The sequence below is a fragment of the Chanos chanos genome, chromosome 10 (assembly GCF_902362185.1).
Source record: "Chanos chanos chromosome 10, fChaCha1.1, whole genome shotgun sequence".
NCBI classification, from domain to species: Eukaryota; Metazoa; Chordata; class Actinopteri; order Gonorynchiformes; family Chanidae; genus Chanos; species Chanos chanos.
The window spans coordinates 1,290,522-1,304,948 of NC_044504.1; the positions used below are offsets into that span (position 1 = coordinate 1,290,522).

The 14,427-nt window shown below is 44.3% G+C and overlaps 1 protein-coding gene across 2 annotated transcripts in view; it reads right to left on the minus strand.

Annotated features, from left to right (window-relative positions):
* The window catches only part of chn1 (chimerin 1), a 37,953-nt gene extending 27,144 nt beyond the window's left edge, over positions 1-10,809 (minus strand). For both annotated transcript variants that reach the window (XM_030786514.1, XM_030786513.1), the window contains exons 1-3: positions 10,791-10,809; positions 7,268-7,306; positions 6,975-7,030 (exon numbers count right to left, since the gene is read on the minus strand). In XM_030786514.1, the coding sequence (XP_030642374.1) occupies positions 6,975-7,030; positions 7,268-7,306; positions 10,791-10,809 (114 nt within the window). The remainder of the gene's footprint in view (positions 1-6,974; positions 7,031-7,267; positions 7,307-10,790) is intronic.
* Positions 10,810-14,427: the final 3,618 nt, after the last annotated feature.

Consider the following 14,427-nt stretch of genomic DNA (forward strand, 5'->3'; position numbering starts at 1 on the left):
TTCCAAAACCAGCTGCACTCGCACAATGAATAGCAAGCGTGGCAGACAATGGAAGTGAATGAGTATGTAATGACCGATCTAATGAGAGGAACCAGGTCCACGGGAGAGGCCATCCATCAGAGCCATGATACAAGAGCAATCAACCGCAGCGTCCAGCATACCTCATCAACGTCAAAACCCCCTTCACCTCATCAACGTCAAAACCCCCTTCACTGCTCTACAGCACCAAAGCCTCATTTCAGCTATGCCACGAGCTCCGATGAGATACTGCACACACACACACACGGGCGCGCGCGCACACACACGCAAACACGTAAACACACACAAGGGCTTGGATAACCTGAGTGGAGAGAGGCTAGACACTAAACAGTCTGAAAAAACTCCTCAGAAAAGAGGCATTCAGGGCTACTGATGACCAATCACGCTGACCCAGAGGAAAATCATGACTGAGAGGTCCTCAAGAGAGAAATGAGATTAGATCGAACAGGAACACAACCTAACCTGGGCCAGATATCAAACATCATATTTATGGGGGCAAAAATAAAATTCAGTCTTCATAAATCTGATTATAACAGCTGTGGAAATAACACTGCATTTGTTTTACATTGAAAATGAATGAAAAGTGTGAATATAGTTAATGCCAAAGTTTGGACGCTGTATCTGTATCTCTGTTAGGAGATAAAGCCCAACGTGTCCTGTGCCCAGATAAGAGTCTTTTCAGTTCTTGCTAATTTTTTTTTCTTTTCTTTAAACTCTTACATGCAGAATTTTTCTTACTCTGAACTATCGTGGGGTGTTTTTTGTATGCATTGCTTCTGTGACATCTCCCCTCTCAGATATCCAATAAGATTCACCTGTCTCCACAGATATCCAATAAGATTCACCTGTCTCCACAGATATCCAATAAGATTCACCTGTCTCCACAGATATCCAATAAGATTCAAACCTGTTGACTGTGTGGGCCTGTCCAACACCCCTGCTCATCATCATGTTTCAGATCAGGTTACTGCTAAAATGTCAATGAGTATCAACTGTACAGCATTAGTATCAGGGACAAAATGATATCTGGCTAAATCCATTCTTCCTTCCACCCTTAGATTTTTCTCTGCCCCAGACTGGGACACAACCCCAAATCAAACATATCATTCAGTTCCACTTTCATTTATTGAGCCAAAAAACCACAATGCTTGAACAAAAGCCTCAGGCTTCACAGACCCTCATTCCCTACACAGGAATTCCGCGATGAAGAGCCTGTGAAGAGCTGCTAAAAGATCAGCTGAAACACTCTGCTGATCCTTTACGTTGATCTGCCAGACCTGTTTAGCAGCTCTGACCAGTTTTTGGCACAGACTATCAAGAGATTTTTCTGGCCATTACTGGAAATGTTTCATTTAATAGATCAAACTGGGAGCTGGGACCATTTAGAGCTGCTGGTCGCCTTGTCTGCCGTTATCTTTATTTTTAAAAGTCCTCAGACAACGGCTGGGAAGAGCTCAAGGTCACAGAGAGCCGAGAGAACAGCCACACACGCTGACAGATCAGAGAGCACACAGTTAGTTCAGTGTGTCAGCTGCACCTTGCCTGACCACCCCAGCAATCTCTTACCGGCCTCAGTGATCACCTAGAACTAAAGAAACATCTAGAGAGGTGTCCAGACTTGTGTGCCATATTGTATTTTAGCAGATTTTGAATCTGTAACAAATGCAAAAGCAAGCGGTACTTTAACATTACAATATGCAGAGATGTCATGTTTAACTTTGTATCATCTAGAAGCCTGGTCAGCCTCTCTGTTCACTTTGGGGTACAGCTCTACTGTATAAGCCTGGACTCCGGCAATGAGAGAAATCTCATGACTAAACCATAGGCTGAGAGGACAGGAGGGGGAAAAACAAAAACAAACAAACAAACAAAACCAGATGACTTGCGTCTCACAGCCTGAGATGGGGGATGGGTTTCACATGGTAACGGCACACTGCTCAGTGATGCTCAACCAAACCAGTCTCTGTCAGATTCTCCCTCCCCCTCAAGAGCTAAACATACAGCAGCGTCAGATTCAAATCGGCAGCGAGTGGTGAAGCTACAGCACTGCACTAACCTGAATGGCCACCGCACTAACCTGAATGGCCACCGCACTAACCTGAATGGCCACCGCACTAACCTGAATGGCCACCGCACTAACCTGAATGGCCACCGCACTAACCTGAATGGCCACCGCACTAACCTGAATGGCCACCGCACTAACCTGAATGGCCACCGCACTAACCTGAATGGCCACCGCACTAACCTGAATGGCCACCGCACTAACCTGAATGGCCACTACACTAACCTGAATGGCCACTGCACTAACCTGAATGGCCACCGCACTAACCTGAATGGCCACCGCACTAACCTGAATGGCCACTACACTAACCTGAATGGCCACCGCACTAACCTGAATGGCCACCGCACTAACCTGAATGGCCACCGCACTAACCTGAATGGCCACCGCACTAACCTGAATGGCCACCGCACTAACCTGAATGGCCACCGCACTAACCTGAATGGCCACCGCACTAACCTGAATGGCCACTGCACTAACCTGAATGGCCACTGCACTAACCTGAATGGCCACCGCACTAACCTGAATGGCCACCGCACTAACCTGAATGGCCACTGCACTAACCTGAATGGCCACTGCACTAACCTGAATGGCCACTGCACTAACCTGAATGGCCACTACACTAACCTGAATGGCCACCGCACTAACCTGAATGGCCACCGCACTAACCTGAATGGCCACTACACTAACCTGAATGGCCACTGCACTAACCTGAATGGCCACTACACTAACCTGAATGGCCACTGCACTAACCTGAATGGCCACTACACTAACCTGAATGGCCACTGCACTAACCTGAATGGCCACTACACTAACCTGAATGGCCACTGCACTAACCTGAATGGCCACTGCACTAACCTGAATGGCCACTGCACTAACCTGATTGGCCACTGCACTAACCTGAATGGCCACTGGTCCACAGAGTGAGCTCAGCAAAAACCCAGTGCACTTAAAGCCCATTAATAATGAAAATGCCTGGTCAGAGAGACACTCCAGGAACTGTGTGTCCTGCCCAGCGCCTCAGAGGGCCTAACACTCACACACAGCTCCTTAATGTAGGGCGAGGATATTACTATAACATTGATATAAAGCTCTTTAATGCACAGAGAGGATATTACTATAACATTGATATAAAGCTCTTTAATGTAGGGCGAGGATATTACTATAACATTGATATAAAGCTCTTTAATGTAGAGAGAGGATATTACTATAACATTGATATAAAGCTCTTTAATGCACAGAGAGGATATTACTATAACACTGATATAAAGCTCTTTAATGCACAGAGAGGATATTACTATAACATTGATATAAAGCTCTTTAATGTAGGGCGAGGATATTACTATAACACTGATATAAAGCTCTTTAATGCACAGAGAGGATATTACTATAACATTGATATAAAGCTCTTTAATGTAGAGAGAGGATATTACTATAACACTGATATAAAGCTCTTTAATGTAGAGAGAGGATATTACTATAACACTGATATAAAGCTCTTTAATGTAGAGAGAGAATATTACTATAACATTGATATAAAGCTCTTTAATGCACAGAGAGGATATAATGATAATTCACTTAGAGAATGAGACCATGACTGTTGGTAATGTTAACTAACCTCTCCCTTACAACACTGTGTATATTACTGACTCCAGTGCTTGCTACGCTGGACACAATCTCACTGCTTGTCTACATTCATAACAACTCATCTGATGCAGCGGAGAAGAGATGAAGTTAAGGACAGACGTAATTATGGATGGAGTTTTAGCCCATTTCTATTAGAAAATGAAAATAGAGCAGGTTTGGGCTGAAGCTGGAGGGCTTGTGTGGGTTTTTAAAAGGACATGGGATGGGAGAGAGCATCGGTAGAGGCCATGGCAGCTCTGAAAGCCGTCCTAATGGGTAAACTCACGTGACCCATCAGTAAAGCACTCAGTGCTGGCTTCCACCCTAAAAGCATTCTGCAGGAAGATACAACCACAGAATTAAGCTTTCAAAAAAACCCCAAAAAACCCTAACAAACAAAAAACAAACAACAACAACAAAAAACACTCACGCCAAACGTCCTGTAATATCTACTGCATTTTCCACTAATAAATCTAAACAACTCAAAAACACGTCAGTTAAATGATTCTATAATTCAAACTCTTGTTATACTAATGAAAGCATTTTCATTTTCAACTTGTTCAAGCAATAAAAGCAAACACCAAAGACAGAGCCTCCTACAGAGAGTAGGCAGCAGTCTGTCCTAACAGAGCACATGTCCCGAGGCAATCGACATCTGGACTAACTGCATCTTATAAAGGATCCAACTTAAGCACTTAGGAACTTGGACAAACAAAAGACGTGGGGCTAGGTCAGTCTCATAAGCTCCAGTATTCTGCTTCAGCTGGGACAGCTTACATTCTGTATGTGGTAGACCTCAGGTTTACCAAATGAAATACACTTAATATGTCACACAGTACCTTGGTAATAGACATCAGTTCTGTGTGAGGAGTTTATGAACAATCTCTCTTGCTTTGGGATCTTAGGTCTCTATTAGTCCAAAGCACAGTCCCCAAACCTGCCACACAAACACCCCCCCCCCCCCCCCCCGCTGACCACAGGCAGTTATTTCTGCTCTGTCTGTGGATCTGAATGCTGATGGAGAGGCGCAGGCGTGTGTGCGGTGTTCAGGCCCGGCGCTCAGGTGTTAACTGTATTATTCTCTCTCTGAACGCCGACGACGTGCAGGCAGCTCTCTCTGCGCTCAGGCCCAGCATTCTGACAGGACGTGCCCTCCTCTGCACGTGCTCAGTGCGGACCGTGTGCACAGCTGCCCACGGTGTGCCCGCTCTAATACCGTTAAACGCATTACTCAGGCCCCGCTAACCTGACACAAGAACCCGTTTCACTACAATACCCAGACTGCAGAGGGGCCCACGGTGCATGACAATCAGCCCAGTCATGGAGCAGGAGGACGGAGGGAAAAGCAGTGGTAATTACTGGTAATTACTGGAGAATATTGCTCTCATAGCCTCTCAGGCACTATTCACAGTTCACGGTCCAGGAGCAACGCAAAACGCTTGGAAAACATGGCCAATCTGAACGGTATACGAGACAGGGCATCTGTGTGTGTGTGTGTGTGTATGTGTTAACACGGGGGGGGGGGGTGGGTGTGTGTACAGTGCATGCTAGCGATGACACAAAGCATGAGCAGAGCGTTAGCAGATTTGCATATTCTGAATTACATGTAAATCAAGGCTGTTTAAAGCCAGTCTGCCTCCTTTATATGGGGTTAAAGTCTCAGCCACGTCTACCCAGGGGGCCTGGGGGGGTTCACAGAGAGACTTAAAGCCTAAAGCCCGAAGCATAAGTCTCCTTTTAAAAAAGAGAGGCTGAAAATGAATTCTTAACGCCGTCCTAAAGAGGAGAGAGAATGCCAAATGGCAAACATATGCATGAGACCTCTCTTCACCTAAACACGTGCGTTTGGCCCCTAATCCTCGCCTAATTACGCGAGTAGCCGGTCTGCCCTGACAGCCTGCCGGGGCGCGCGGAGTAATACCTGTCGAATTACACAGACGGCAGGAGCAGCGCTTTTTCCAGTCAGCAGATCACACACTCATTAAAATTCCACCTCGACTGTTTGGGGTCCCAGTCAGGCACTGGTATGTGTGCGCGCGTGTGTTTTTCTGCATCTAATTATCTGTGGTCTGATGGAAAACCAGTTTTATCCGCAATACATGTCTCCTCGTTCATAAACACACAAATAACCAGGAACTGTTTTATTGAGTGTACACACACAAACACATCCACACTGTCTCTCTCTCTCACACACACACACACACTGCAGCATGCTTGGTGTTAAATGGTATGTCAGACACACAGATGAACCAGCAGGTCCAGACTAGGGGTGAAGGATGGGGTGGGGGTTGTCTCTGCCCTAATGCCGGGGAGTTTTAAGCGTTCCCTATAACTGCCCCCAGTATATTCATGTGTGTGTTAATGTGTGTTACCTCTAATCATTCAGATGAATAATGCAAGAGCATCATCCCCTTTTTTTAATGAAGGTCACCAAGAGCTTGACTAATCTGACTGACAAGTCTTTCTCTGCGTGCGTGCGTGTGTGTGTGTGTGTGTGTGGTGAGGGGTGTGAGTGGATTTTCTGTAAGACGTGATACTCTCTGCTGTCTATGATACCACCTTGTTTTATGTGAGAAGCTAAACTAGGGGGTTAAGAGTAAAGATAGTCTTGACCTCTCTGTAATTAATAAAGGCAAAAAGAGGCATTTACAATTCAGCACGGATGTGTGATCTACTTTCTGCCACAATCACACACACATCCTCTCTCTTCCCTGCTCTGTAGGAGACACTGATAAGGCTCTGGGTGACGTTGTTTTGTTTTGTATTTTTTTTTTTTCGCCTGAGCCATCTGAGGTCTCAACAACATCCAAAGAGCCAAAGTGTGAGTGTAGTCTGATGTCCTGTAAGGGCCATAAACCCTCAATAAATCACCCGAATTAAACCCTGGGACACACAAACAGGCTTTGATCTGACGACTTTGTTTGGTTAGAGTGTGAACGGAAGTCGGCCTCCAAAAAGGCTGTTCTAGAAGGTCAAAGGACGGAGAGGTAAGTCATTTTCTCTATGACCTCTCTGAACCTCCGGCTGATAACAGAAAAACACGCTGATAAAGTCACTGTTTTTCCCCTTACTTCCAAAGCAACTGTCTCTAATTTCCATGTGAGTTCGCAGTGAACAAACTAGATATTAGCAGATACTGAGGTGACAGAAGTTACATTTAAGTTTTTTCTCCTGGATTTCACACAGAAACACAATACAATTTACTAGCACATACATTTTAACAACCGTGAGACGTTGGATGTGCACTCACCTCACAGGTGCAGGTGACCCGGCGGGGATGTGGCGCCTCCTGCTGGAGCTGGTACACTATTGCAACAAAACCCAAGAGGATCAATCAAAATCTGTTCTGAAGAAGCAGTAACATCAGTAAAAAACATACAGAAGGCTTTATGTGTCCTCTTTCCTACTGCCCTGAGAGCCCCAGAACCGTCTACACCATGAGCAGGGCAGAAAATCAATATATATGTAAACAGAAAACGGTCTTTAAATAAAAAGAAAGACAGAAAATAAAAACGAATCAGTTATGGCGATGAGCATACTCACGATAAGATTTCCACACTGGTGGCCTGTATTCGTCATTTTCTGAAAGAAACGGAAGAACACTTCAGTATATTTGCCTATCATTAGACTAAAAAGAGTGACCTTAGCTTTGTATAACGTGTATGACTGTTGATGTATCGGTTATGAGCTAAAGCTGAGACGAGGCCTAGATGTGTTTACTCTCTTTACTCCGGAGACCTCGAATCTTATTAGGGCTGCGTCTATTTCAGTATTCATATAACGCAGCTGGCCGACAACACAGTGTACATGGATGTTTCGTCATTTGTTTTGGTCAATTTGTAGCCTTGTGTAATTCACACTCGCCGCAGATCCGCTAATGCCTATTATATAGCTCTAAAGACCACATAACCAGTCAATAACATTAACAGAGTTAGCGCAAAAGAGATTGATATCCCTGGCCAAATCACAAATTCACGTCTGGTTTGATGTGGGGCCAAATTGAAACATCCTCAGAGACGTTACCTGACTGGATTTCGTGCACTGTAAACTTAATGACTTGGGTCGCGATGCTCGCGTCCACATTTCCACACGGCTTTTCAAGCACTTTGGCTTTGATACTCAGGCTCATGTCCCAATCAGTAATGCGCTGAGTGCAGCATCAAGTCTGCTGTGATGACAAACCACGTTGCGTCCGTCATGAGAAACTGTGGGTGCAAATACGATCCCTCAGATACCTTGTTACACGGACAGGTGCTTTGATATTCTTTCATTCTGCGTGTGTCAAACGACCTGGTGTGTTAAATCAATTTGCAATAACTCCTTACCACGGAGACTGCTCCTGATGCTTCAGATAAACACCGGACATAAAAAGAAATGTCCATTCAGTTGTCCGTATGACAAATGTTGAAAGAGGAGAGCACTCGCAGCTACGCGTCACTGCATTAACAATTTAATGAAAGCGCATTAAGTAAGCAAGTCAGACCCTTAGGTACGTCTGATGTTTTCAAAATTATATAGCATTATTGGAAAGAACTATTAGTGGTTTTCGCTCTGCACGCTGGTCAGCGATGTATCTGATCCAATAACATTAATTTCATATAGCGACCTTAAACAGGTTACTTACAATTCAAACTCAATTAACATGTATATACGATTAAAATGACTGAATCAGCCTGTGGTCTATGTTTCCCACCCGTTTTTGCAAACCTTGCATGAACTTTGTAAAACGGGGTCGTTTTTCACAACATTTCCTAGGTGATGCTGCACCCTGCTGGACATTTCAATGTGCTGCTACGACATCAAATCGATGTATTTCACAATCTTTTTGGACCTCAAAGAGACGCCGCCGCGAGTCAGATATTCATCTTTCAGTTCCACAGTTACAAACCGGCTTCCTAAAAAGTCTTTCATGTGACTTCCTGCTGTAATGTAAAACATACAAGGAATTCACCTCTGTGGTTAACGTAATGATTAATGGAACTATTTCCTCCTCTGAAGACAAACCATCTAAGGCAAAATATGTAAAGAAACCTCTGTCACAACTTTTTGTGTCAACATCAAAAGGAAAAAAAAAAAACACTTAATGAATCCAAACAGTTTTTAAAATACCCTGTGCACCATTTTATGACAATTTTCAAATCCAGACATATAAAACTTTTATATTCACATAAAATTCCATCTGGTAGAGTAGTTTGTTCTCTATGACACAGCACTGGTCTGTGAAAGAGGTGACCTTGAAAACTCCCCTTATGGAAAGGTCAACACAATGCAGTGAATGGCATCAGGGCCTAACATTATCGCTACAACAGAATCTATATAACAACAGACCCTGTTCATAATAACATGCATCTTTAAGTATCAGAATAAACATGTTTAATAAGACACACACAGGCACGCACACATGCTTCGCATATCATTATCAGGGAAAACCACAGATATGAACAGCAGTTCATACGCCACGCTGACACTGATTTAACGATTCTAAGTTTACATTCGATATCGTTGTTATGGTTATCCTAGAGTACAGTGTTTTATCACATGGCTCAGAGGCGCTAACAAAATGAGGACTCGTCGAAGGGAAAGGATGTTCAGTCCTCAGAGTTTCTGTTCGCGCATACAGAGGGGGCAGCTGCGAACCCTAACCCAAAGTTAATTAAGGAGCGCTGGCAGGAAAGCCCTGCTGAGGTCTTTCAGTGTCAGTATTCTAGGAACAATGGCCTAAAGCCGGGAAGACCTTGAATGACACTCCCACAAAACCTGCCCAAATCAGGACCCACTTCTCACTCTCTCCATTGAGAGATTCTGTCTAACTGGAAGAATGCAGTTCCTCTGCACTCTGTAGTTTTCCCCTTTCGTTTCACTGAATGAACTTTGTAACTATGCACTCTGAACAGCCCCGAATATTTCTCCACTGTCATTCTGAAGATAAGTGTGTGTGTGTTTTCTTTCCATCCCTGACTGATTGAGACAAAGTGGTTCTACATGGTTCTTAGAAACTAAGAACAAACTCATTAAACCAAACACACACTGAAGAATACACAAAAAGATTTTAATCTGCATTCACTCTGTAGAAAAAAAACACCTGGCATTCCAACATTGCACAGTGACCAACAGGACTGATGTCAGGGACCATTCAGCTGGTTTAACTCGTTCTACAGTAGTAACAGGAGTGAGGCCATGGTGCGACATACTAAATGAGTTTGAACTACCACCCTCTCCAGCCCTCCCTCCTCTTGCCCAGCTCCTCCAGTGATTCAGCATTAAATATTGATAGAAAATGGCTGCTCCCGAATCTCAAGATAAGAGCCCGGAGGAGGACTAGCCTATCTCCTGCCCAACCCTGACGTGCAGTCTAGGTTTGCCAACAAGTGTCCGTCAGAGTTGCTCAATTTCTCGAAACATTTCACAATTCCTGTCGCTCTGATGTGTTTGTCAGACTACCTCGATTCCTACGGTCCGATTACTGAAAACTGTTTGTTCAGTTTCCTTCCACACAGGCTTTTCCTTCGGGGTGTTTCTTTCAGTAACGGAAATACGATAGCCATTGTCATTCTAGGGACACTTCAAAGGGTTGCGTAAAAAAGCACTTCAAGTTGAGTGATCGTCCACGTGCAGAGAGAAATTTAACACTATTGTTTGTTACAGCCTGCTTTATAGATATAGCAAACTAAATTTATGGTAACATTATGATCTCCAACTTAAACCCAACCCCATATATCTTCGGAACAATTCCAGGACCAAGCCAATATTGCTGAGAATAGGAATGACGTCCATCCGACCAAAAATAAACAGATGAACAATAATAACAATAACATCGGGAGCTGAACTGAGCACACTTTGACAATTTTCAGTCGATAACAATATGAGTTTCATACGGTCGAATGAATGAACCTTTAAGCCGCCACACAGGTGATGTATTACCAGTGGCCACACACCCTTGGGGTTAAAATTAACTATGTCTTGACCATGGGCTGCGCTGAACAGCTAGTACCATCACAAAATCACATTAATTTATTATCTGAAATCAGAGCATCAGACTAAAAATACATAGCAATGTCCAACTTACCAAAGACGTGTAGAGCCATGGTACTGCAGTAATTCCGATGTACAAAGCTTTAGACTGCTACACCAACTTGCCTCTCTGTCTCTCCCTCTCAGTATTCCATGCGGAAGACGACTGATTCATTAAATACGAGAAAAATGAAAGTACTCGTGCAAGAGGATTCCGATGATGCGATGTTTACTATTGTCCGACATTCGTGCAAAGCATGAGACTGGAGGCGCGAGCTCTTGGGAGCTAAACTTTGAACGCTGGTTGTGGTTTTCCTGCGTTGTCAATTAAAACCTCTTGAGTGGTATGACGGCCGCTTTAGAGATAGTCAATGCAATGAAAGATCTGTAAGGGATTACAGTTCAGATCTAAATTGCGAGTCCAATCGCGCTGACCAGTGCTGAGCTACAATTAGCAAATAATATTCCCTGGCTATGTGCAGCACCGTAACCTACAGCTCACTCTTCATCCATTAGTACCGAAGTCGCCATCTTGTGAAACCACATGACCAAAACCTCACTTATCCCTGAGGATTGCAGCCTCTACATGGCGTGTTACCATGGAAACCTCAGTATTTTGAGCCAGCAACGATGTCGAGGATGATGCTGGATGTTGAGTTACATAAAGAAAAAACATTCTTTAGGTGTACATCTGTAACATTACACTGACTAACGACAATCCAGAGCCTCCGTTTCGCGTTAAATACCATGCGGGTTTCTTTCTGCATAATTCTGTAGCAAACCTTCTGATAACTGACAATATGTTCGAAGTCTACCTTTAAATATTCTTAAAATTAATTATATGCAACTTATATAATTTTCTTATTCGTATATTATCAGACAACATAAAATTAGATACATTTATTTAATTATTGTGCCTTTTATAGTGAATCCTCAAAGTTTCCATAACTTTGTGTTTAGTCACCCACCCACAGTGGCGGACGGCCAAGGGTTACCAGTGCTTCAGTAGGAAAGGCATGCAAACAGGAAAACCCTAACAATAGGCCCCACAAGCACGGTGTATGCGACTGATATTCACAATTAATGCGCCGTCACAGGACACTCGCCGAACAGGTTTATCATTCTGCAGTCATTTCCTCTGTGCTCCAAACTGACAGCTCAAATGAGGGAGGGAGGGAGGGTGACAGAGAGAGAGAGAGAGAGAGTTAGAGTTTCTGAAATTAGTATTTGTTATCTCATTAGGCATATGCTAGGCTACATGATGCAACAATGAACATGTGCATAAGCAAAGTGGATGTATGTTGATGTAAAATATATTTTATAGGCTGCAACAGGATGATTATTTGTGACAGTTATGTATGAAGTATCATAAATTAGTAAAACAATTAGAAAGTAATAAGGTAAGAAAAAGAATCTGCTGGAGACTTTGACTATGCACATTAGTTGTAATCTTCTCCACATTTGTGTTAAATTGTTGGACAGCCAATATTTTTCAGAGAGACTGCAGTTCACATTCACAGACAACAGAAATGTTTGTAGTATTTGAGGAGAGAGTAAAAAGAGATGTAATGAAGGATTTGACTTTAGTGTCTTAATTCTCATTTGTATCTCTGGCTAACTGAGTTCACGTTTAGACATTGCAGGAGCAGGAGGAAACTGTAGGATATTTATTAGCTAAAACATCTCACTGCACACATCCAACAGACGAGTCAGTAGACATAAGGGGACAGCATGTTTATTTGGTAAGACCGCTTGATAAAATCTGACCAAAACCAGCAGGAACCACATAAAGGAAATGCCTAGTGAAGGAAAAGCTTTCCTGTCATAAACAGATCCACTCACGTTCATCATGTTCACATCTGACCTCACATTCATTCAACGGAAACAACACAGAAGAGTGAGGGAGAAAGGGAGAGTGCAGGAGACATGGTGAGAATTCTGCTATTTCTCCTTTTTTTCGTTGGTCTAAAGGCAACTTCATTTACTTTGTGTGCTGACTGCTGCAAATGCCACGAGAAGAAAACAATGTTGTGCATGAACTGTGGACCCCTGAACGTGCCGAAGGGTTCAGATTTGTCTTCAGGAAAACATCGAGGGTCGGCTGGAAATTTTGTAGACGTCATTGGACCCTCTGACTTCACCCGCTCTACACTGCTGAATGTTATGGATCTTCTGTGTAATTTAATCAGGAAAATTTCATGTGCGTCATTTCGTGACCTAAACGATCTGACAGAGTTTCATCTGGGCAGTAATCACATCTCTTCCCTGGAATGCCGGGGTTTCACTCAATTAACAAAAGACACATCCTTCGATGAGAACGTGGACTCCAAAACAACACTACGTATCAAACCCGTTGCATCCATTTCCCCAAGACTACTCAAACTGGAAGTCCTCAAACTCAACAAAGGCCGCATCCTGAGCTTTGGAAAGAGCATAGTGAAACACTGCTCTCAAATCGTATTAACTGACCCCAGAAACAACGTGTTCAACAGACTAAAGGACTCTGCTTCCAGGGATTTGTCACACCTGACGCTCCTAAGGCTGCACAGCTGCAGACTACGTTTCAGTGGACCACACGTGTTTGGAGAATTGCCTCACTTAACGCTGTTAGATTTGAGAGGGAACTCATGGGATTGCAGCTGTGGATTACTCAGGCTAAAAAACCGTCTGGAGCCAACCGGCAGCAGGGCTGTCGTTGTGAGGTGCTCCCTTCGAGAAGCTCCTAAAGGTCGAGACCTTTCTGGAATGAACGGTTTACTGAGGCAAAACATGAAGAAAATGCGCAGTCATCCAAAACTGCATGCTCACCAAACAACCATCAACTCAGACGTCACTTCACGGGTGATAAAACAAACCGCTGTTTACGGCGGAGGCAAAAAGCTCTCACACAGAAGAGTGGGCAGAACCGTTCCCCTGGAGACGATAAAGAACACCCCAAAGCGCGTGACTCGGGGTTCAAAACACTATCAGGATCCGTCAACAGGTGTGGTGTGGGGCGCTAGATTTGTCGCAACAGCAAAGAGGCCCAGCAGATCTCCCAGTTCAACCACAGAGCCACTAACTATGGAGAAGTCGGTGACGGATGCATGCTCCTTCAACCACCTCGCGATTCTCAACGTGTCGGCTGTGACCGTCACCTCCAACTCCGCCATCATAAAGTGGAGTTTGGCTGAAACCGACACGAAGGATGTGCACTTCAGAGTCACGTACGACCACTTTCACGCTAAAACGAAATTCAGTCGCTTCATTAATGTTAAGGGGGGGGCGACGTGTGACCTGTGTGAGCTGTTGCCCTCTACACCGTACTTTGTGTGTGTGGAGAGTGTTGTTAACGAAAAAGCGTGTCCCGTGGCCTCACGTGAGCTCTGCCTCGGTATTATCACACTGCCCGAACAAGCATCCAGCCCTGATCCTCAGACGCTCACGCTGTACTTCAGCGGAGTAAACGCCTTAGCGATCACAGTCATACTGTTTGTCCTTGCACATACCGGCTACGTGTTGAGGAGACGAATGCTGAGCGACGGTGCGAGTTTAATTTTTTCCCTGAACAGAACCATGGCCTGTGACATGTGTGCGGGGCCCCCTGTGACTGACAGCACCTCTGGGGGTAATACCGGCAGCTCGAACACAGGGACTTACCAACCCAATCATATTGACGCCATAGACCTCCCCGCTCTGCATTCCACGTAACA